The sequence below is a fragment of the Thermobia domestica genome, chromosome 7 (genome assembly GCF_964235325.1).
Source record: "Thermobia domestica chromosome 7, izTheDome1.hap1.1, whole genome shotgun sequence".
Lineage (NCBI taxonomy): Eukaryota > Metazoa > Arthropoda > Insecta > Zygentoma > Lepismatidae > Thermobia > Thermobia domestica.
In genome coordinates this window covers 293,454,721-293,480,626 of record NC_137460.1, presented here as the reverse complement: position 1 = coordinate 293,480,626, position 25,906 = coordinate 293,454,721, and the positions used below count along the sequence as shown (strand labels likewise).

Here is a 25,906-nt window from a genome sequence, read left to right as displayed (position 1 = left end):
CGCAGCGATGTTCCACTGCAAATTGATTACATGGGTTTTTATTAAGTATGTCACTATGTCTACATTACTATGGTAAGTCACAATGTTTATTGGCGTGACTGGTTACAATGTTTTATGGCTATATTTGTCTAATTTGTCTACCTCCTGTCCACTGTAGAAAGTCTTATTCAATCAGGATCGTTCGTTCGTTTCGGGCGACGTTTACCATAATTAAAACCAATCTAGCATGATGTTTCTTTTGGGGTTCATTAGCATTCTGATAATAATTCATTGGTATATGATGGTTATACTTATGCATTACTTAACTCTATGTCCACCCGGCTAGTCGTGGTTAGTAAAATTGACTCGCTCGAGCTATTTTGTTATTATACATGTCAAAAACCATGGTGAACTCATTAACATAACAGTCTTCTAGTAGTGTATATTATTTGCGTGTTTGTTTAACTATATACTATGTTTAGTTTATCACTAGTGTTTTGTTGTATCCAGTATAAGTCTATTTAGTCATGTAACTGTGTAAGTTAAAAATGTCACAGAAAGTTCATTAACTGATTCTAGTCTCACTTTCAGTAATCTTAATTGTGAAAACATACTTGGCAAATAAATGTTACTACCCATATAATCCCAAGTGTTATATTCCATGAAACCAAACTTTACAGGTTCATCTTTTAGCGGCTCAGTTTTCTTGGATTATTTATAGGTAAGGAAATCACTACACGAGGAAAGGGCTGTTCTCTGTGCACTCGTAGAGTGTACAGGGTGCAGTCTCGCACATGTTGGATTCGTTTACCGTTGTATAGTTGTGTTATGTCTTTTCCTTTTGGATCCTTTAAAAATGCAGATTTATCCTGTTTTTTTGGTGTTTGTTTATTTCTTTCCTGTGTTCTAAGCAGTTCACAGGTGGCGACCCTGTTTTTTCAGTTATTAACTCGGTGCTCCGGCACTGAGCGTTCAACTTAGCCGTAGCCTGCCAGGGATTAGGGCCCTCTGGGGCGCTACATGTACTACAGTAGTTCGTACAAATTATAAATGTTACTTTTCTCAATGAGTAATATTCTTCCTTTATCCAAAATATACAATGCACACGTGACCAAGTTGCGAACTATGTCAACGGAATATTTTTATAGTACGTCGCAAGAATTTCAACTTCACAATTCTTTCACCATAACCACAGCTCAAAAGCAAACTGTATACAATTCTATAATGGTCACACACAAAAAAAACTTTCATAATCAAAATTAAAATTTGTAATTCAACAATGACTTCCTTTTGTATTAATTTTCTTCCCATCAGTGCACAGAATAACGTGCGCCAATTACCCATTACCAAGTAGAAGAATAAGACAACGAAATCTAAATAACTAGCACCAACAAAGAATGCTGAAATGTCCTTATTTAAGGATTAATATAAGTATATAAACACACTGTTATTTTTGCATCATATTTACCTGCAACTAAAAGTTAAAATGAATGTCACAAGTAAATAAATATACATACATGGAGTAATTAAAATATTGTTACTACAACCTTTAAATAAAAATGTGGGAAGTTCATCTGGGCCACTACTCCTGCTAGATTTCAATTGCTTTATTGGTTGCTGAATTTCATTTTTACAAATATGTGTTATTGCTAAGCTATAGCTTATAACTGATTCATAATTTTCATTCAAAGTATATGTAGTTGGATTGGATCATAAACACTGCCAAAATACTTAGCGAACCCATTTGCAATTTCTTGAGGTGAATTTAATGAATCATTCCTGTATTGCATTACAGAAATATTAGATTTTCTTTTTCTTTTACTATTCAATAAGTTCCAAATTTCATAGGGTCGTGTTTGATTATTTCTTTATAAGATTTAATGTAGTTGTTATAGGCAGTTTTTATCAATTTTTTCGAATGTCTACGAAATTCATTATATTGTTCGTCATGATAATTTGAAGTTCTTCTGCGTCTTCTATGATACTCTTTCCTTTTTAGAACATTAATTATTTCATTATCGAACCAGGGCGGAAATGTTCTTCTATTTCTATTGTTAAACTTAGGTACGTGTGTTTCAATAATTTTATAAACTGTATCATAGAAAATATCTAAAGCGTCATTTATATTCCTAACGTTTCTTAAATCATTCCATGTTTGATTCTTTAAGTCTCTATAGATACTACAAAAACTTGCCTTACGATAATTATAAGAACAGACGTCACATCTCTTTCTGGTATCCTTATAATTACATGGAATATTAAATACCAACGGTGGGTGATGTACATCAACTGATACCAGAGGTGAGGTGCATAACTCAACTTTAATTACATCACCATAGCCGCATAAAACCAAATCACGTGTTCTGTGATTAACATTTAAGACATTATTCACATTTGTTAACCCTAACAATAATATAAAATTATTAATTTCTGTGATGAAATTATCATTTGCATTCCAATTTGTTGCAGTACCGATAAGTTATGGTATGTTAAAGTCACCTATAATTAATAATTTATCATTATATTTGACAAATAAATACTCTATTTTTGAATACAACTCTCGATAAATATCAAACTTGTACCAGGAGGTATATAAAGCACAATAACCATTATCCTAATAGCTCGTATTACAATTCGTGTACAAACAATTTGAATGCCATCGATACTAGTATCAATAGAATAACTATTATATTTGCCTGTAATGGCTAATATTACACCTCCTCCTGTAGTCCCCAATCTATCCTGTCTATAGATTATATATCTGTTATCTAATATTTCTTTGTCAAAAACATTACTGGTAAGCAAAGATTCTGTAATAGCCATTAAATCATAATTCTCCGCCAAGGCTTCCAAATACAAGTCACATGATTTGTTATTAATACTACGGATATTTTGATAATAAACAGATAAATCATACTCACTAAACATGTCTACTTATGCGAGAGAGCTTGTATATCTGCCATCGAATTCAATGTGTATACGCGTCTGTCATTGACTGATTTTCTAAGCTTAATCTTACAAGCCCAGTCTATCCAAACAAACTCATAATTATTTTCAAGCTTCATCTTCCTTGCTTCCTTGAACAAGTTTCGCCAGTAACTAGTAAGGTTCGGATTGACATAGATAGGGTTATTAACCTTCAATCCAATATCACGACAGGAAAGATTACGTTTAACCTTTCGTTTTTGAAGGAATGCGTCCCTATCTTTTCTCCGGACTAACTTTACAATTATGCCTGGAATGGAGTTACCTGCTGTAGAACTTAATCTATGACAAGTATCGATCATAGAAGTGTCGAACTTACAATCAAACGCATTACCTACATCTTTTATTATTTGGGTAACATTTTCGTTATTCGCAACTGGAATACCATGCACTTCTAGTGTATTCCTACGACCATATTGGTCCAATTCTTCAATTCTTGACTCCAGCACATCAAGTTGCTTAACTAAATTAACAGTTTCACTTTTCACTTGTTCTTCTTGCTCAACACACTTTTTAAGGTCACTATTGTATTGCTTTAGCATGTTGTTATTTTCTTCTATTTTCTCATGAATAAATTCAATCGATTTTCCGAATTCCACTACCACTGTTTTATTCTCCTTTTTTATTGTCTTAGTTTCCTCCTGTATTGACAATAAAAGTTGATACACCTCTAATAATATAGGACATGAATTTTTGGGTAATACAGGAGAATCACCACCACCACTTTTCCTCCGAATATTTACATATGTGTCACATCGCCACGGATTTTTAGAATTACGTATTGATTTAACATTCTCCTCTTTCAAATTTGCGCATTTAGAATGAAACAGATTATTACAGGAAGTACATCTCACTTTCATATCTTTGTCCAACCTGGAGACGGATTTTGTACATTTTCCACAGACACTAATTTTTATAAAACTACGATAGTTTCGATTTCTCGATTGTGCTCCAATAATTCTTAACTTAGGGTTTGCAACACAGATTTCGACTGTCGTTTGTTTGTTTACATTCCTCGCGAATTCCAGACAAGAGTTAATTGTTTTATTTTAGTTAATTTTGTATAGATACTGAATACCGGTACTTATTATTCTATTTAATATTAGTACTTACTTGGTTGTAATATGCCACATTACATGCACACGCTTCTGGAAACCCCACTCAAATAACATAATTTCAAAAGCACAATCACAAGCTGCTTATCACTCGAAACCATTTTGTATATTCTTTTTTAAATGAATACCGACTGTACCTTTTCCATGTATACGAGGCAACCCTAACAAGAAATTGAACTGCATATCTTTTGATGTATGACCATTGTTAAGTATAAGTACCTGAAGGAGGGTCAGAGAATCATTTAAAAGAAAATACGATTTTCAGTAATTAAAGGGATAGGATAGTCTGAAATATTTTTTTAAAAATTAACCAGTATTTCCGGTGGCCCCACACCCGTGCTTACTGAGAGAGAAGTAGAAATCATTTGTCAATAATCTAAAGAGGAACATGATTCCCAACCCACCGAATTCCGTGCTTTGTTGCTAGATTTTTTCTTGATATTTGGTTGATGGCTTGGCATTTTAATTTGTGATAATCTGCAATAGTGCACAGAATATTATTTTGCTAAGTCAGATGTTTCCGTTTTGTGAACAAATAGAACATTTCGTTGACTAAAGCTTGATGTGCATATGTAACATGACGTGAACACTAGAGTATAATTTTCGTGGCATTTCAGTATGCCATAGCATAGCATTATCAGCGTGTACCCTCCCTCACTCCCATTTCAATTTCTCCCAGTTACTCTTGTCTGAAGTGGATTAAGACTCAATGTACTATACGTTGACGCAAACTTTATGTTATGGTTTTATCTTTTTCAATGAGTTGGCAATACTGTGTGTGGTGACTTACAATGCCTGTTCAAGGCACAAAGGAAGATAAAGCAGCAGTAACACTATAAATAAATAGTTCAACTAACTCCAACATCATCGATGCTTATCCTTATCATTTTTAGTATTGTGATTATGTAACTTTCATAGTGAATAAAAATGACACTTGACGATATGTATGCTGTCTATGAAAAGGTGCTATTCAATAATAAGCGTAGTTAGTATCTGGCGTAAGAATACAGACGCTTGATGCAAAAACGCGCGAAGGTGTGCTTCGTGACGACGGCTGCATAGACAAACCCTAAAATGCGGCGTGTGTTAAAAAATCTTAAAATTTCTGAACCATCGTTTTAAGTGTTGTCGAATTAGTATTGGAAATTTGAATTATGATTAATGCAATTATTTAGACATGAAACTTTCATAGAATTAGTGAACGTATGTATAAGCAAAGGATATTATTGAAAGTAGTACGAGTCCACGCTATAAAACAAGGAATTGATGCAATCGCAAATTTGATTATTGTCAAAGCTGAGCGGCAATAACCTGGACCTAGCCAGAGATGATTATTGGAGAAAGGACATAAATCTGTAAGGAATTTCTTCACAGGAATAACTACAAGGTCCCCCCCAAATTTCAACAATCTGTAGTTTGGTGAAGTGGAGTGTAAATGAATAACGTATGCTTAGTGTTAATATATCGTTCAAATTTAATTTTAGCCGGCAACTACGGTGTGAAATTTTTTTTAAAATTAATCTTTCATAATCATTTCTTCATATAAATCTCAAACAAAATTCGAAATGGACTAATATGTTTTGAGTACATATTCTAATAGAGTTATCAATAAAGTTGTACACGTAAGTAAATCTAATATGTGACTTGCTTTAATCAAATAAAATTTACTTCGTGTATATGTTTTGTTTCCAATTATCTTTACCGTATTCATTACATGAATCACTGTCAAATCGTGGGTATTATATCCTGGTGCTTGTGTGCACTCTGTAGACGTTAACGGGCTTACCGAAGACGGTGGGTACGCGCGACTGCAACCTCAGTCTAAGTTCAAACTGGTTCGTGATCCAACTTGGAGGTTTGCTTGTTCTTTATTGTAGCATTACTAGTTGCGGAGTGAAATGCATGTTCTCTCTAATCACTAAGTCTACCATAAATGAAAATCTTTAGTGCCCGAACGAGAGAATCTAACCCAGCCGGGTCACAAGAAAGGCGTACCGAACAAGATTGGTACCCAGGCGAGTTACAAAAATGGCGCCCGAACAGGGACCTAGTAGAACCTGACGACCTTCTACACCCGAAAGCTGGAATGTTAGCGGTACTTTACGTAATAATGATGTTCTAACATGGTTCTTTAATGGATGTTGTCAGACGGTTTGGTAGGTCATTAGGGGTTGATGACATGGATTTGGAAAGTTGTTATATTTCTGTTTTTAGTTGTGCTGACATGGAAAGGTCATGTACTCTTTTTCGAGTGTGTATACGTGTCTGTAGAGACTTTATACTGGGTATTTTTAAAAATAATAATAATGGAAATTTGAATTAAATCTGTTGATACGTCATTCTGAGAGAATAAAAGATTACACGAACAATATGTGGAGAGAGAATAATATATTTAACGGTTCGATTTCTATGAAATCTCATAAAGTGGTAGGAAATTTGTTTTATTTGTTAAAAAAATAAGATGTGAGAGAAAATAAAAGATTACACGAACAATATGTGAGAGAGAATAAAAAGATATTATACAAATGGATTTAATTTAACCTCTCGTAATAAATTTACTCGAGAAATATATATAATTTGGAAAAATGAAATATTTGAGTCCCACCTGTTGGGCTAAAGGAGATGGTGATTATTTTATTTGTTAAAAATAAGATTACTCGAACAATATGTGAGAGAGAATAAAAGATGTGTAAAAGTTTATGTGATACGCACTGGGATTGAACCCGGGACCCTTATTATTGGAGCTGAATACTGTATGATGGGAGGGAAATATTTATTAATGCGGGACTTTTTACTCATTCGTAATATGTAAAATATTACTCGTTGGTAATAATCTGAAAGACGTCGTGTATAAAATATGTATACTTTGGTATGATATGTAATGCCGGTACATATACAGAGCGTGGTTTCCGTACGTCTTTTGCTGATGAACTTAAGACATGAACTGAACTTTTCCCGCGCTTTTGGAAACCCGGTTGGGTAGGAGTGATGATGTGTGCTTGCACGGCGTTGCTAAAACTTGAATTTTAATACAAAGGAAGATTGCTGACACGTTTGGTAACCATTACAGAATGCCGCCAGACTAATAGAAATAACTTTGGCGCCGCGGTAGGTGAACAAAAGGAAGATTGCGGACGTGGGAGATAAGCATCACAGGTTGGAGACAGACAGACCAATAGAAATAACTTTGGTGTCGTGGTAGATCCACAAAAAAGACATTGTTGGTGAAAACATAAAAGAAAGATTGCACACGTAGAACATTAGAAATTGGGGACAAACTAATAGCAATAACTTTGGCGATGTCGGTGAAAACATAAAAGAAAGATTGGTGACTTGGAAGATAAACATCACAGGTTGGAGACAGACTAATAAAAAACAAGTTTTATGATAGTTTGTTAATAATGAATACAAAGAAAGTTTTTACATTACGAATGGTAGAACATATGAGGTCATTGAACGCGAATGCAAAAGAACATTCACCTATTGAATGATGATCATGTTGAAACATGAAGGGATGTTAAATACGATTGCAATAGAAGATTGTTATATTAATGAATGAATGAATGCAAATACAAAGATAGTTTGTGGCATCCGTTATTTTACGTGTACAATATGCTGCTGTATGTAGGGTCAATGTCTTGTTTACATGAATAATAATAGAAGTTGTAAATAACAGATTTTATTTTAAAAGCATGTAAACTATTTATTTACACGTGATGTATCTAAATCTGCACATAGATGACAGATGATTAAATAGTACGTCTTATGAATACCGTTGTAAAATTGAGAGGATTGATTTTACCAAAGTGAAAATACCAAATGTTGATATTTTAAAAGATTATATGAGAACATGTTTGCTATTTCTATATTTATAAAAATTCCATAGAGAATTGGAAAAGTACATATGAAAATATTTTAATTGGCGTGGTAGGACTGTTTGAAAAATGTTTAAAGTACCACGTGATATGATGTTATCGATAAAGTTTTTTCCTTATATACTGGTTATGATGAGAAGACTAGCATAGTATCATCATGGATTCGTCTGCCAGTATAGTACAACGAGAAATTCAACTTTGCAACGAAGTAGATTGGGATTCTACATCTGACTATGTAGAATCTCCAAGGAAAAAGTTCAAATCCAATAGAGAATCTCCGGATTTGTTTATCGATGAAGAAACTTGCTATTTTTCTCCAGCATCTCCAGATGTTATTATAGAGGAAGAAACGTGCTATTTTTCTCCAGCATCTCCAGATGTTATTATAGAGGAAGAAACGTGCTATTTTTCTCCAGCTTCCCCTGATGTTATTATAGAGGAAGAAATCATCGATTTAAGAGAAGATCCAGTATTAATCCCAACATCCCCTGTTGGATTAAGAATAACCTTACCTGTACCAGTAGCAGAAACACCAAACCAGAAGTTTCAAGTTCCATCCATAAAGTGGACACTTGCTAAAGAAGCAGAAGAAGAAGAAGAAGAAAGACCAACATCTCCCGATTTATTTAATGAGGAAGAGGAGGAAGAAATTTGTAAGTTATTGAGTGAGATAGAAGAGTGCAAACCCAATACGCCATCACCAAGTGTTTCACAGTTGGACTATCCATTTTCACCCCAAAAGGCACCATTGGATTTGCGTGTGCAGAGGAAACAGTGTCAGTGCAAATGTAGTAATGACTTTATAAGTGAAACATGTGTTAAGGATAGTATTTTAAAGTGGGAGCCAAATACAGTTTTACTTTGCATGGCTTGCAACCTAAATTATTTCAATCAGTTGGGGCATCGGTGCCTTCTAGCAGATATATTGACTCTTGAAGCAGAAGCATGGCAAATTATGAGCAACAAAAATGTGCGACACAAAGTGTATAAAAAATATATGAAGTCACATCCTGCTAACAAAAGAAATGAACATTTATTTAATGAAAATTATGACAACTTATTAAAGAACCCGAAATATATTGAAGGACTAGTAAACATCTTATTAGAAAAAGATAGAAACAGTGCAAACTGATTTCTTTTTTTTTGTATATAATATAATTTGTATATATATTATTTTCATAGTTGTGTGTGTTATTATTATGTTTGTATATATATATATTATTTTCTATTCTTGTTTGTTTGTTTGTTTGTATATATCTTTATATCCAAATAAATTTATACGAATTTCATTTCTTTATTTTTATTTAATATTAAAACTGTCCTAAATAAAAAGTATTATTGACATTTTACAAGGTGAAACTCATTTATGCTTTCTATCGTGTACTTTTTGGAAAATCGTTTAAAATGAGTATTTGATGACTATTTTTTTTATTTTTACTAATACTTTGAAGTATTTAAAAGTTTGATGAGTATTTTACATTGACAAGCTTGCGATTTTTGAAAACAGTTCCTCAAAGTTTGTGTAACAAATATAGGTTGAATAAGAAAAGTTTATATTTTTCTTGATTTTTACTAATACTTTGAAGTATTTAAAAGTTTGATGAGTATTTACAAGTTTGTGTAACAAACAGCTTGAATAAGAAGAGTTTATATATATATATATATATATATATATATATATATATATATATATATATATTATTTTTACTAATACTTTGAAGTATTTAAAAGTTTGATGAGTATTTTACATTGACAAGTTTGTAATTTTGAAAACATAGTTTCTTGTAGCTGCTCTTACGACTTTCTATAAGAAAGGAGATTATAAAAATAAGATACGAACCAATTTTAATAACGAGCTTAGTATTTTCGAAATTATTTGTAGGTTTACACTACAAGTGTTCTGAGATTTCATAGAAATCGAACCAATAAATAAGTTGAATTTGCTAAGCAAATGAACGAATAAATAATCACAGCGTAGCTGCTTTTATGACTTTCTAATTTTAAAAACGAGCTTAGTTAGTATTTTCGAAATTATTTGTAGGTTTGCACTACAAGTGTTCTGAGATTTCATAGAAATCGAACCAATAAAATAAATTAACACGGAACTTCTAATGAAGTGATTGAACAAAAAAAAGCAAATGAACGAATAAATAATTAATATTTCGGAACATCTTTAGTATGTTCACACGAAGTGTTCAACTAATTTACAAGCTCTCAATTTTTAGTATTTTCGAAACAAGTTTCTCTTTATGAGATTTTATTCTTGAGAGTTTTCGTAGAAACAAGTTTGTGTAACAGACGAGAGAATAAATAATTAATATTTCGGAACATCTTTAGTACGATCACACGAAGTGTTCGAGTAATTTATTAGGAGCTTTTTAATATTTCGCAGGGTAGCTGCTCTTACGACTTTCTATAAGAAAGGAGAATATAAAAATAAAAAGCGATCCATTATTAAAATTAACCGACTTTGCAATGGCATAGGAGAATATAAAACAGAAACTCAGTAATATTATAGTATGATCTATATACTTACAAAATGCAAAAAGTTTTCACATACATGCAGAAACTAATTTTACAAACGCGAATCCTAACATGCAGAAAGTTTTTTCACATACACGTGATATAAATGTCGAAAAGTGTTTTTTCAAAAACAAATAATTAACACCAATTTTAAAAAAACGAGTCTGTGTAAGTGTTATTTTAAATAACACGAACCAATTTTAATAACGAGTGTTATAAATAACACGAACGAATAAAATAATCGCAGCGTAGCTGCTCTTAGCCTGTGTACGAAGCAATCGGTAAAAGATAAGAAAGGAGAATATAAAAATAATATACGATCCGTAAAAAATATGAAGTGATTGAACAAAATTAAAAGTGAAAATGTAATTTTCAAAAAAAAAATTTTAGAAATGCAAGTTACGAAAACGAAAATACAAGTTGTCAAAATGAAAATGCAAGTTGTGAAAATGCAAAACCGTAAACTAAAAAATGTGAAAAGCGTTTTTCACATGCATGCAATATAAAACGCACAAACAAATTTTATGTAGGCGAATCATAACATACGGATTTTTGTTATATGCACATGTTAAAGTCCTAATTTCATGAAAAAAATTTTTAAAGAATTTTTCCCTACGTATAAATTGTAAGTCATATTTGAAACATAGTTTACTTTTACACTGTAAGTGTATTGAAAAAATTTTCGCGTTGAAGTAAAATATATAAGATGTGTAAGGAAATAAATAAAACATGTAATATAAAATGAAAAAAAATTTTATTTACAAATTTCAATAATATAGATATATATAGTTTACATACAGATACATTCCTTGATATATTGTTTAATACAATCTATATTTATATTAGTATATGCACAAATACATACTGGCCAATTTATTGCTGAAAGTCTTTTATCACTTGCTTTTGTTAATTTATACACATTGTTTTTATTATTATTATTTTGTAATTGATTACCAGAAGAGTTTTTATTTTCCATTATTACTATTTCTTATGCATATTATAATGTAAATCTTTTACTAAGAATAACTCTGTAATTAACTGAATGTTATCTTTGTTTAATAAAATGTTATATAATGTCCATGTAAATTCCCAATCATCAATTTCAGTATCAGAATGCACTCTTGCAAATTCTTCATATAAATCATCAAAAGTTTGTCCGCTTACCATTGTACGCCATGCATTATAACATAACATATTATAGTCCGAAGTAATACAATCGTGTTCTTCTATTTTGCTCTTGTTTTGAAAACACCCATAACACAAAAGTTCTCGTGGTGGTTTCCAACGATCAATACACATTAATACACATTGTTCTTTTATAGAAAAAGAAGAACATTGATATTCGCAATTGTCATATGTTTTTAGGAAACGACATTGGTACTCACAGTCTGGATTGTTGATACACATATTTATCGTGCTCAAGATATGCTTCTCTTAAGTCAGAAATATGATAATCATTAAACGTGATTTCTTGATATGAATAATTAAATTTGTTTATAAGATGGGGAATAATGTTTACATCTATATATTTCACATGAATCTTTAGATAATGTTTTAATATTTGATCACGTGTTGATTTTTTGATTAGGAAATTCCACACAATAGTATTTAATTCTTCATCACTTTCACTCACACATTTATGATCAGTTTCTTTCTCACTACGATTCGCACAGCCTTCACAAAGTAATGGTTCAGAAAGTTTATATTTTTCTAGTAACTGTTTTACACAAACTTCATTTACTTCATTAGGAGTACAACCACACTTCACACCATTGAATATCAAAATATCATTAGAAATTGTATTTTGATTTACTACAACTTCCTCTTCAAAGGGTATTTCATTTGGGTATCTGAAATTTCGTCTATACACAGCATCGTCTATGGTAATTTCCTGTGTTGGATAAATAATCCTATATCTTTCAGCGTCTTCTTCAGGAATGTCAGGATCATTTGGATGTACAAGAATAATTTTCTTTTGTTTTTCAAGTTGAAAACGTTTTTCACGTGGTGAAATGTATTTAGATTTTACACATTCACTTTGCAATAAAGAAAGATTGGTTTCAATTTCACTTTTTCGTTTCTTATTATTATGAGATGAAGAACTAGAATTTGTTTTTTGCTTTTTAACTGCGGAAACAAATTGCTTTTGACTGTACATTGTAACAACGTATTACTTCCTTTATATGATTTACTACAGCTATACGCATGCGCGCTTTTATATTATATTGTGACATGCGCGAAGCCCAAGTACAAGTATACATACACATCTGACATGCGCGAAGACCAAGTACAAGTATACACACGCATCTAACATGCGCGAAAATCTAGTACGAGTATGCGCACGCATAGAATTTATATTGTTATTTCTAAATACATCGTGAAAAGAAATAGGTGTGATTATATAAAGTTTTTTTTTCATACCATTATTATTATATCATTAGAACATTTATATGTAATAATAATCATGTACATGATTTGTTAGGGATGAAATTAATAATATTAACAATTTCATACTTTGTAACTCATTTACTAACACTTAGTGTTTGCTAAAGCAATCTTGGCACAAACAATATATATATATATATATATATATATATATATATATATATATATATATTGAAAAGTAAATAAATAAATAAATAAATTATGATATCAGAGAAAACAAGATTGGATTGTAATTCATGTGCTTACAAACTTAGTAATTCAGATAGTTTGTTTAAAGACTATGTGAATTCTTTCCTTCAAATGAAGCAGGAATCTTCAGGATTTCCTGTTTGGTGCAAAACCAAAGGAGACAAACAAAAAATACATTAAAGAGTATCATGCCCACAAAGGCATAGAGTTAATGGAGAATAATATCAGGAAGAACCCGAGATTGAGGTATATCTCCAAAGTATTCCTCAATTCGCTTTATAGGAAATGGGGACAAAGAACGGACTTGTTGCAATTCATGATTGTTAACACACTGGAAAAACTTTTTGTATTATCTATGGGCACAACAATACGAAGTACAAAGCGTATTACCCATTGGAGATAAACATCTTATTCTTACGTATCACAATACAGAGAATAAGAACAAACCATGGAAATTCTCAAACCTTGTTCTTGTGGCGTTCAATACGTTATGGGCACGGTTAAAACTGTATGACCTATTGACTGCTGTAGGGACTGAAGCCATATTATATTGTGACACGGACAGCATAATGTTTGTACAACACCGTGATGAGAAATTTCCGCTTACATTAGAGCCCTACTTGGGTGAACTAACCAACGAAGTAAAAGATGGGTGGGAAATAGACAAATTTATAGGTTTTTTTTATTATTATTATTATTTCAGTAGAAGAATACATTATTTCGATTACAGATGACTTCTACAAATGTAAACGAACTAACTCAATTGTTAATCATGGCAAAACGGTTCGGATATGAAACATCCGAAGTTGTTTACTACAGATGGAAAATGATAGTAGATAAATTTCATAGCATTGGGTGCATGTACGTAGTTTTGAGTAGAAACGATTTTTTTTTGGAAGCGTTTGGTGGATACTTATCATTCTAAGGGTGTGCGTGTACCCAATGAAAAATATTATCAAATGTTAACAGAGTTATTAAAACAATTTAAAGGAAGACAGGATGTTATTTTGGCATCCTGTGAAACCGATGCTGATATTTCTGATTTATACCAGTGCGGATTTTTCCACAAAGATGATATAAAAAAAATCAGAATTGTAAAAAGTTCAAGCAGCATGTAAAACAGCTCACTTATTTGTTAAGGACAATGCTAAACTACTATTAGGCAAGCTTACCACGACCAAGTTCTCCTAGTTTTGGGGAACCTAAGAACTAAAATGGGTTTTCAAGAAGTACCTAAGATAATGGATGTATCAGAATTTGAAATAGTAAAGAGTATATCATAAACATATGCGTACTTTGGGTTAAAAGGGGACAGAAATAACCATTAAGTGTATGGAATCGAAGATCCGGAAAAATATATACGAAATCTGTTTGATTTCGGAATAACCCATACAATAAAGGGATGTTGACAAGAACACCTATATAGGAATAACTATCGAGAGCACTACCTTAAACTTAAAACATTGTACACAACATGACGTCCTAAAAAAAGGAATTGAACCCGGAGGCCCTATTCGCAATAGTGGAAAATACCCTCAATAGCAATGAGAAAATTTTAATTGAAGGTGCATCTCCGTAAAGGAAGAGGAAAAAAGGTGGATTGTAAGATCCACATTGATAATCCATGCAAGGGAAGATGTCGAACCCGTGGATCGACCAAGTATGAGGAATATACAACTCTTTTGGAAAAGTGTACCATCCCATTAAACAAGGACATATAATGTCTTTCTAAGACTATTATCCTCGAAAAGGCTAGGGCCGATCAAAAATATAAACAAATGTATAAATTAAAAAAAACAATCCTGAGCGATTGTTGAAGCAGACTAAGGATTTGTGTGATGATGTCAATGTTACTATTGAGCATCGAAATGGATGTACTATTAATGATTTGAAAAATTTCAACAATACCTGACACCCAAGTACCAAATCATTGTCTTTGAAAAGAAACTTAATAGTCGTGAATTTTATGTGATATATTCAGAAATAAAGGGTGGTAAGCAAATATATTTACTGTACAAAGATAATTACTACCAATTAATAACTAGTGTACGTAAACTTTTGCTAGCCGAAGGCTTTTGCGATTATTGTTTACAAAAAGTACAATAAAAAAAAATCTACGATTTATTATTATTCAGCAATATGAAGCTTGTATAAAGTCTTCATTTATTCAGCAATATGAAACATCTTTCATTAGTTTATATTGTTTTTTACACAAGTTTTTTAAAAATGTGTATTGTGTTAATTAGTTTTCAACTCATTCACATAAATATTTGAAGAAATGTTTAGTATGATAGCACTGCACTGTACTACACAGTAACTATTTTTTCTTAGATATTTACTTGAGTAAGATTTACTTGTAACGTTCACAGAAAAAAAATCATGGCAAATTGTACCTTTTTACAGTTTGTACATGTAATATACCTACAGAAGAGTAACATTTTCATCCATACGTCTTCATATTTTTTTTTTCAATCACAAACACTATCACTATCACTTTGTTTTTTATTCCAAATTAAGAATTTCTTAAAATCTTTCTGCAAAAATATTTCTATCAGTTGATTAACAAATGTATCATTATGAATGGCATCATCATATATATGAAAAAACTGTTCTAATTTATTAAAAGTATTGTCGTTCATTTTTTGAAAAGTATACCAAATTTCGTTTTGTGTGTCCATATCCATAATAACATTTAGTACTTTTGTTTTCAATATATTTTTATGTAACAGAATGCAGTCATGGTTTATTGCGTCTTTCAATCCACGTGCACACCCACTGCAAAGAAGCATACTTCTTCTTTTAGATTCCCACATTTGAAAAGCATTTATTAAGCACTGAATGGTGATGTGAATATTATCGCAGAAACAGACCAATACGTTTTCAGCATTAGACATTTTTCAGTTCGACAAAGTAAACGAATTATATAATAGTTCACAACGTAGTTGCTTTTACGACTTTTTAATTTTAAATAACACTGTAAGTGTTCGAGTAATTTATTACGAGATGATAAATTAATATGAAGTGATCAAACTAAAATAAAAACACTAGGCACAAATATCTTCATTGACCACCATACAAAGAAGAAGAAATCTTTTCATCGACTACAAACAGTACAAGAATATTCTTATGTAGCTTTCTTAACCGCGGTATTTATACTTTTCACCGTGGGATGTAATGACATGTTTGAATTAACCAATGAAAACAAGTTTAAGGTAGACCTCAAACTCATAGTTTCCACCCCCTATTAGTTTTTAGATACTATTCTTTTATTATCCAAATTAGCTTGAATATTTCATCTTTGCATCAGTTTTACAAGCGACAAAGTCACCCATACCGTTTACTGCGCGTGCTTGAATTTCTATATATTCACATTGAAAGCAATAATTAGAAATCACTATACCTGAAACCTTAATAGCTCCTTTGTATTTACTTGTCTTTTAATTAGCCTGTTGGATTTCAACGTATCAATAAATAATAATGCTTTTTAAATCCATTTTTAAAAATATACTTTTGGTTATTTTACATTTAAGACATGGTGGATTACTTCCTTTTGTGACAACTTTTACCAACGAGTGGTGCTATCTTATCTACAGAATACTCCACACTTGAAAAAATTTATTACTGTTGTTATCATAAGACAATAATTATTGAACTTTCGCTAAATATGTTTACAGATAAAGTATTGCGTACAATAGGGAGAAACAAAATGCTATCGAAAATTCGCCAAATGTTAAGGATTCTTGTAGACAATCCCTGTAGTAAGTTGTGAATATATGTTAAAACTGAAGCCTACATTATATATTTGATCAGTGCTAGAAATCCCTGTGAATTTTCATTAGGTAGTCTATATGTTAAAAGCATAGGAAAGAAAAAAACTAACACCAACTTTTGCAATGGCAAAGGAGAATAAATTGTTTCACAAACTTCTTCTTCTTATGTCTGAAGTTTCATGAAAGTAAAATTTATTTATTTGTACAAGTAATCACTGATTTATTTCCTATTTATCTGTATTCTTTTTTCATGTCTATATGACATATATTCAAAGATCATTTACTTATTTAAACAGGTTTTTTATGTCGATGCGTTAGGTTATATATCTCTATTGTATTGAATTAGATTCAATCTCCCAACATGACCCTCCTCCTCTTTGCTAAACGGATAACGTACTTGTTATCGGTGGTAACAGACCACAGCCATGTAGAAAATCATCATTATTTTAGTTACACTTTTCTTCACGAACAATAACTTTGTAAAATTATATAAAATACCCATTACTGTTCAAAGGGGCGGTCAACTAAACTACCGCCTTTTTCCTATCATTTCATTTTAACCACTTGTTTTTTTTAAAAAAAAAGAAGGCCAGTAGAAACAATTTTCAGTTCAAGTTTTTGAAAACAACCACCTTTTAGTATGTATTAATCTTACTTATTTGACACACAGTTGTTTATTAATTTTACTTATGTACTGTTCAAAACAGAAAAGATTTGTTCAAAGATTTGATAATAAATCTATAAGTACGTTAGCCATAGTTCACTATTGTTTTTTATCGAGACCAAACTTTTATTCTTTCATAACAGGTCCGTCCCATGATTCACATTTAATTTTAACACTTTTGAAAATACAATTTCCTTGAGCATCCAATAAAATAAAATAAAATTATATGGATTACTATGCTGACAAAGTTTCAATGTTTAGTTTTTCAGTGCTAGTTGGTTTCTACAGTTAGACTTTTCTTCATTAGGTATTCATTTATCAATATAAGATCATAATGGCTCAATGGTAAAGGGTTCATTTTCACTATTTAGGGTTTCTGGTTCGGTTACCGTTTACATCAATTATTTCATTTCTCATAGCTGAGCCATAAGGGCTCAGTGGTAAAGCGTTCATTTCCACTGTTTAGGGTTTCTGGTTCGATTACCGTTTGCATCAATTATTTCATTTCTCATAGCGGAGTCATAAGGGCTCAGTGGTAAAGCGTTCATTTCCACTGTTTAGGGTTTTTGGTTCGACTACCGCTTGCATCCATTATTTCAACATTTTTTATGACAACATTAAGTTTGGATTTATTTCTTATAAATTGTGCTGAACAAACAAAGTGTTCTCCCACTTCTTCTTCATTCCACCAATTTCATAACCTTTTCTAAAGTGATCCGACATAATCGTGGGACTCACAGATTTCATTTATTATTCAAAATAATTTCATAATTAAGCGTACACAGATACCATAGTAAGTAAGTAATTTTTTATTTCTAAGAAACAATTTGCTATTTAATCTTTACAATTATTCAGAGTTCGATTCCATGCTGCACAAAGTATCTAAACTGAACTGAACTAAAGTTCTTCTTTGGGGATTGCGATGGGTTAGTGGTCACCTTTAGTGCTTGCTCTCGATCCTAGGATACTCCAATTATTTGAACATTTTATGACAAGTATTTGTGTTTCTCATGGCCGCTTTTTTATAAAGTGTCTAAGAGACAACAAATCTTCATGACCTAAGTGTACGGGACTCCATTTCATCCAAATAAATAATGGTATGCCAATTAACATATATGTCATTCTACACTGAAACCCTTTATTTATATTTACCTTAAATAGTTGGATATTATTGTGTTTTTGCACAAATTTTATATACAATACCGTGGTTCGCAAATCCACAGCTTCAAACCCAAAAGAAATACCTAGTTAATTATTCAAGGAATAAAAAAAACTGATTTTATTATATGTTCCCTGCCACCAACTACATTTTTAGTGTTCACAGAAGAAAAAAAGTATTCAAATTCTCTATCTTGTCTTCATAAAATAAGTTGCTCTGAGTAATTTATTAGGAGAGTATCTTTTATTCTCTTACATATTCTTCGAACATCTTATACATGTGAGTGAATAAAATAAATTCATTCACTCATCTTAAACGGATTTAATCAAAAAGTAAAAATTCAGACCTTTCTTTCAGTATACTATCATTTAATAGCAACAACTAATTAGTAAACGAAAATGTTGTTGTTGTTTTAATTCTTATTTATGGACACCAGCAAATATCTCATTAAGCTTGTTTCACCCTACAACTATGTATTTTGGTTAAAAATAAAAGGAAAACTCATGTACAATTTGATATTGAAGGGAAATCAAATTATTTATGATAGCATAATTAAAATCTTTTCAATTGAAACTGTTAACTAAATAGTGCAACGTACTGAAAAGCATAAAGATTTTTTTTTCCTGTTTTTTTAAAAATTCTAACAACAATTCTTATTCAGAAAATATCTTTTCTATGCTTCGAAACGTTACTGTTAATAAAAGGTATCTATAAGTTCAATATGACACGGAAAAAAAGTTAGACATTTTTATGATCTTTGTTAGGTAGGTTTTAAAAATTCAAAGGAAAGGAAACTCAAAATTTACCCATTCACCCAAAAACATGATTTATTTACATTATATTTACAACTATTTACAAAATTTTAGAGCCCCAAAATTACCTCCCCTCCCTCCCCTTCTTCTTCCTGATCCATTTCTTCTTCTTCTTCTGCCTCCTTCTCTGCGTCTTGCTTTTCTTCTTCTTTTTCCCTCATCCGTCCCTCCAAGTCCCATGGTATCCCGATTATTTCCCCATCATTACACTTTCTGTCTTTTTCTTCTATATACATTTTTAAAAGTTCCATGTTTACACACATATCACATGTATGCCATTTTTCAGTTTTGTTTTTATTTTGTGGGCATACATATGATAGAAAATATGATTTTCGATCACCACGGTTTTTTATTTTTTTACGGCAGTAGTCGTTTGCGGTGTACGCTTCAAATTCAATTTCACTCATTTTCTTCTTCTGCAAAATAAAGAAAAGTATTATTATTAGTACAACTTATTTTCACCAGAATGGAATCAATTATAATCTACACTAATAAAAATTCTATTATTCTAATCACAAACTCAATTACATTGTTTACCTTGGACAACTTATGTATAATTTTAAAGGGGTTAACTTCACAAAGATTTGACCGCTATGTAAGAAGTTATGTTTGGTTTCCGGTGTGGATTTTATGGTTCCAATTAGTGCTAAAAAATTTCCAGGAGCAAAGTTTTAAATCTGTGTGAGATATATATTTAATTTTCAGTTTTTTTTGTTCTGAAAAAACCTATAAGAAAAATATCAATCTTAAATCAAGTCTAGTGTTCCTGTGTAGCCTAACATAGTGATTAACGCTAATAATCACGCTATTGGTACAAACTGTCCCGAATTTAATTTCCGGTGGTGGTAAAATACTAGTTTCATATAGCCATGCTACTGAACAAAACAGTAAACTTAAAATCAATTCACTTTATGTAGGTACATGTCTCATATACCCATGTTACTGAACGAAACAACAACAAACTCAGAATCAATTTAACTTAGGCAATAGCATACGTCTCGAAGTTTTCAAGTTTATTTTCCAATAATTATTAGTTAGTTAATAGGTTCATGTTTCATATGTCAATGCTGCTGAACGCCTTGATTAACTGAAATTAAGCTACTATTATTAAATCTTACAGTATGTTCTTATATTTTAATAAACGCTGCTAACAAACACGAATTCAATTTCCGGTTGTATCCTAAAAGTTTCACGTTAAGGATGGTGCATTTTGTTAAAATGAATCACAATTTAATTTGTAATGGTTCGACATGTTCTAACCCTTAATGCTTTTGCCTTTGGTGCAAACAAAACCATGGTACCGTATTCACTAAAGTTATCATCATCTTTACTGCAAACATATTTCCGTTCTCAAGTACAAATTTCACATGTCATAATTTTTTAATGTTATTGCCTTTCGTGCTAAGACGTACAATTTTAATTTCCGGGCAAGTCTACCCGCATAAACAAAGTCACCTTAACATTAAAATGCGGATTTAATTCCCGCGTAGACCTGCCACTGGCGTGCAGGTTCAAATTCCAAGCGGTCCTACGCATATAAGCAAAGTCACCTTAACAGCGGCGTTCGGGTTCAAATCCCAGGTGCGCTTACGCGTATAAACAAACCACTCTTAAATGCCCTACAGCAACAACGCTATAAAGGTTTGGAAATTAATTTTCAATAATAAATATTATATTTAATCTCGGGTTTTATTCAATGTTACTCCAATCCAGTTAGCTATAAAATATTCTCCCACATTCAAATGTATTCTGCGATATTTAAATATATCTTTCACGCCATTTCCCTCAAAATCTGACGGACTAAACAAATTAAGTTATTTTTTTTTCACTGTATATAAATCAAATTTCCACCCAGACAAACTCAAACAAAGTGATTATTAAAAATAAAATACGTTCGCTTCATATAAGCATTGTCTCTAGTTCAAACCTTGAATCGGTCATAAATAAACAAACGAAATGTATATCAGTTTTCTTATGCATCTCTATATCAATTTTAAACTTATAAATATTCTTTCAACAAGAAACAAAAATAAGATTGTGTATGTGTTTTCAATAACCATATTAAAACAGTAAAATTACATTTCTTTTTCTTCTATACTTTTTTTTCTTTCTTTCATCGAATAATCCCGTACTAATTATTATTATATAATTCTCTTCAATCATTTGTTTTCATTACTTTAATACAAAATCAACTATAATAGAAAATTGTGGTTCTATGCCATCTGTCGGAGAAATTTTAAATTAACTTTAGTTTAGTATAAGCCGTGTGCCGTGTTGACGTATTTATTATTAGTCCTGAATATATATTTATATTTTAAAGGTACAGTATGATATATATTTCTTTTTAGCCATTAAATACTACTGATAGCATTAAATAAGTACCCTTCTCGCAGTTGTGTTCTGTTAATAAAACATAATTTGTGAGGGCATAGTTGATTCTTCTTCTATCAGTAAACCACCAAACGTTCATTATATTACAAATCCCTAAGGGGGACCCACCAACACATATGACCCTTCAGTTGAACATAATTATCATCATCATTATGTTATTACCTATTCAGAAAAACCCGTAATTGTAAAAACTAACTAATGGGGAACCGGTAAAAACAACCCCACATAATTCTCTTTTTTACTATAATATAATGCTGCTAAAATCTAGGATCGCCTATAACTAATGGGCCCCGCCAGTTATAGCTACGTAATTTTCCTTTTGCTATAATGTAATATACTGTTAAAATCTAAGTAAACCTGGGGGCCGTGGTGGCTCGGTGGTAGAGCGTTCACCTTTGGTGTTTGGGGGTCCCGTGTTCACACCAAATATTTCAACATTTTCATGACAAACATTGTTTGGATTTATTTTTTTTATAAATTGTGGTGGACAAATATCGTACATATGAAAATTTCTCGGTAGTTTTCCCGTTTCCTCCCACTTCCTATATACTTTTAAAAGCTTATTTTAGCTCCCATATTTAGTTCAAACACCTTATTTTTAACAACGAGTTTGCACAGCAAACGATTTATTTTGCAAGTTCACACTGTAAGTGTTCTGAGCTTCTTATAAAATGGTTTTCTACCACTTTCTATATACTTTTAAGAGCTTTCTTTGTAAAGCGAAGCAATATAAAAACCGGCATAACCGTGGGACTCAAAAATTTCTAAGTAATCCTGTGACTGGGACCCGCCAGTTATACTACAAATAGGACTACATAATTTCCTTGTAATACAATACTGTTTAAATCTAGAGGAACCCATAACTAAGAGGGGAAGGGCCCCCGTTACTTGTAAAAATATACTACAAATAGTCGTACGTAATTCTCTTTTGCTATAATACTGGTAAATTTAGGCAATCTATATGACAGGCAAAAGCCCCTCGTTGAGGGACATGGGCTCTATCTGGGAGGCAAAAGCCACTTAATTGGAGGGACATCATTTCAATTCGCTTCATTATAATACAATACTGCTAAAATCTAGAGGAACCCATAACTATGGGGGAAGGGCCCCCGTTACTTGTAAAAATATACTACAAATAGTCGTACATAGTTCTCTTTTTGCTATAAGATAATACTGCTAAAATCTAGGATCGCCTATAACTAATGGGCCCCGTCAGTTATAGCTACGTAATTTTCCTTTTGCTTTGCGGATATACAACAGGTTTTCAAGTCAAAAGACAGTGTTCAATAACCAATGTATTTAGGGGTTTCCGTAAATTTTCTTTCTTGACATTAAAGCTATTGTTTGCGCTATGTGGCTACCACCCACGCAAAATAACTAACATTCAGTAATATTTACTATTAAAACACGATAATGTTGGGGGAAAAGCGCTCCCCCCAAGACTAAAACATTTCTTTTTGCAAATACTAGTCTTAGTTCAAACATTTGCGTTCCTAAAAGATTATCATTTGTGTTACCAAAGCGTAGTAGTATGCCATCTATTGGCAAATGAGCTTACTTAAACAGTTCAAGTCCCATCTGTACAACGTACATATATTAGGTATAAGTGATTTAAAGTGCTCGGTATAACAGTTAAAAAAAATCGTAACAAATGAATCAAACATATTGTAATTAAGCATCCTATAATTAAGCAAATAAAACTCTACAAGTAAATGGTCCGTCTTTTATTTGTAGGTTCACATTTTTAATATGTTCTGAGCTTGCTTAGCATACAATCCAATAAATAAGTTGAATTTGCTACGCAAATGAACCAATAAAATAAAATAACACGAACGAATAAAATAATCGCACTACAAGTGTTCTGAGCTTGCTTCGCATACAATCCAATAAATAAGTTGAATTTGCTACGCGAAAGAATGAATGAAATAAAATAACACGAACGAATAAAATAATCACAAATAAATTTGTTCAGCGTATAACATACGATCCGTAAATAATAATAATAATAATAATAATAATAATAATAATAATAACTTTAGTAATCGAAAATCGTAATTACATTTCAAGCGTTTTCAGTATATCGCAAAGCTTATCCTCTTGCATGATTACAAAAAAATGGTCGTAGGTTTATTTCCCGGATAATGTTTCTCAGAAGCAAATCGTGTAGTTTTTCAATAATTATTCAAAAACTCATTATTATAATCAAGTAAATAATACACGGTATTAAAAAGTTCTCACCTTAAAAAATCAGAGTTCGTTCTGTTAAATCAGTCACAAAAAAGTTCAACACACAAAAAATCAACACACACACACACTATGAAACGGTGTAAAAACAATAATAACAAACTTCATTTCAATACTATATATATATAAGGATTTCATTATGTCCCTCCCCCAAGCATCATGTTTTCATCGGGTTTTCAGCCCGATTTCATTAATTATAAATAAATAAATAAGGTCATCATATCCGCTAACATCGTTTATTCAGTGTTACGGTAAGACATCTAAAATTTCTTATTTTTCAGTTCGTCAACCGCTGGAGAAATCTCATTCAGACAGGGTATCGATCGATCAACATTCAGGACAGGCTATGTACGGTTTTCATCTAATTAAGGAAAATGCTTACATGTTCATCAGATATTAGATATTCTGCCAAAATCAGATATTGCCACAAAAATACATCTTCTAAAGAGAAAGAAACATAAAATTTCTATCTGTCTTCTTCATCACTGCAGATAGTTATCGCAGTGACAAACATCGTTAATGGAAAAATATTTCAGTATGTCATCAGTCAAAGTTCCAACAAACAAGGGAGAAAGTGTCTAAGGTTATTCCAGTACAAGCGGAAATAAAATTAGAAAGTGCATTGACACTCTATACATGCGTGTCACAAGTCATAGTTCTAACGGATGCCTGGAGAAATCATGTAAGGCAACGACCCGGAAATAATGGCATTTTACAAAAATAAAACTCTATTCATTCTAAGACAGCCTTCTCTCAGAGACGGAAGAACAATTCACTCGCTCCGTATTTCAAACTTGGCTGTAAACACGAAGTTAACTATAAGGAATAAAAATAATGAATATTAACAAAATAAATAAAGCATTCAATCATACACACATTTAGTATTTCCCATATGTTTTTTTTTCTCACCAATTTACATGTGAGAATTGCAATAATTCTCAGTACAATACAGCGTTCACCATTGGTGTTTGGGGGAGTCCCGGGTTCAGTCCCCGTACAATTCAACGTTCACCTCTGGTGCTAATGGTACCAGGCTCATTTTCAGTACAATACAGCATTCACCACTATTGCTAAGGGTCCCATATTCATTCCCCGTACAATGCAACATTCATCTCTTGTGCTAAGGGTACCAGGCTCATTTTCAGTACAATACAGCATTCAGCACTGTTACTAAGGGTCCCATATTCAATCCCCGTACAATGCAACGTTCATTTCTGGTGTTAAGGGTCCCATATTCAATTCCCATAAAATACAACATTCATCTCTGATGCTAAGGGTCCCATATTCACTTCCCATAAAATACAGCATTCATCTTTGGTGCTAAGGGTCCCATGTTCAATCCCCGTACAATAGAGCATTCATCTCTTGTGCTAAGGGTACCAGGCTCATTTTCAGTACAATACATTGTTCACCAATAGTGTTAAGGGTCCCGGGTTCGATCCCAGTGCGTATCACACATTATAAGTGTTCTAAGCTTCTTATTTTTAACAAATAAAATAATTTCCTACCACTTTATGAAATTTCATAGAAATCGAACCGTTAAATATATTATTCTCTCTCCACATATTGTTCGTGTAATCTTTTATTCTCTCAGAATGACGTATCAACAGATTTAATTCAAATTTCCATTATTATTATTTTTAAAAATACCCAGTATAAAGTCTCTACAGACACGTATACACACTCGAAAAAGAGTACATGACCTTTCCATGTCAGCACAACTAAAAACAGAAATATAACAACTTTCCAAATCCA

At 31.8% G+C, this 25,906-nt stretch overlaps 1 protein-coding gene across 1 annotated transcript; it reads right to left on the bottom strand.

The window, feature by feature from the left end:
• Nucleotides 1–2,909: 2,909 nt before the first annotated feature.
• On the bottom strand, nt 2,910–19,752 carry LOC145689800 (uncharacterized). Its single transcript, XM_081764005.1, has 2 exons — nt 19,585–19,752; nt 2,910–3,605 (listed from the first exon to the last, which is right to left on the bottom strand). The coding sequence occupies exons 1-2, from the start codon at nt 19,750–19,752 to the stop codon at nt 2,910–2,912; spliced, it is 864 nt and encodes a 287-aa protein (XP_081620131.1).
• Nucleotides 19,753–25,906: the final 6,154 nt, after the last annotated feature.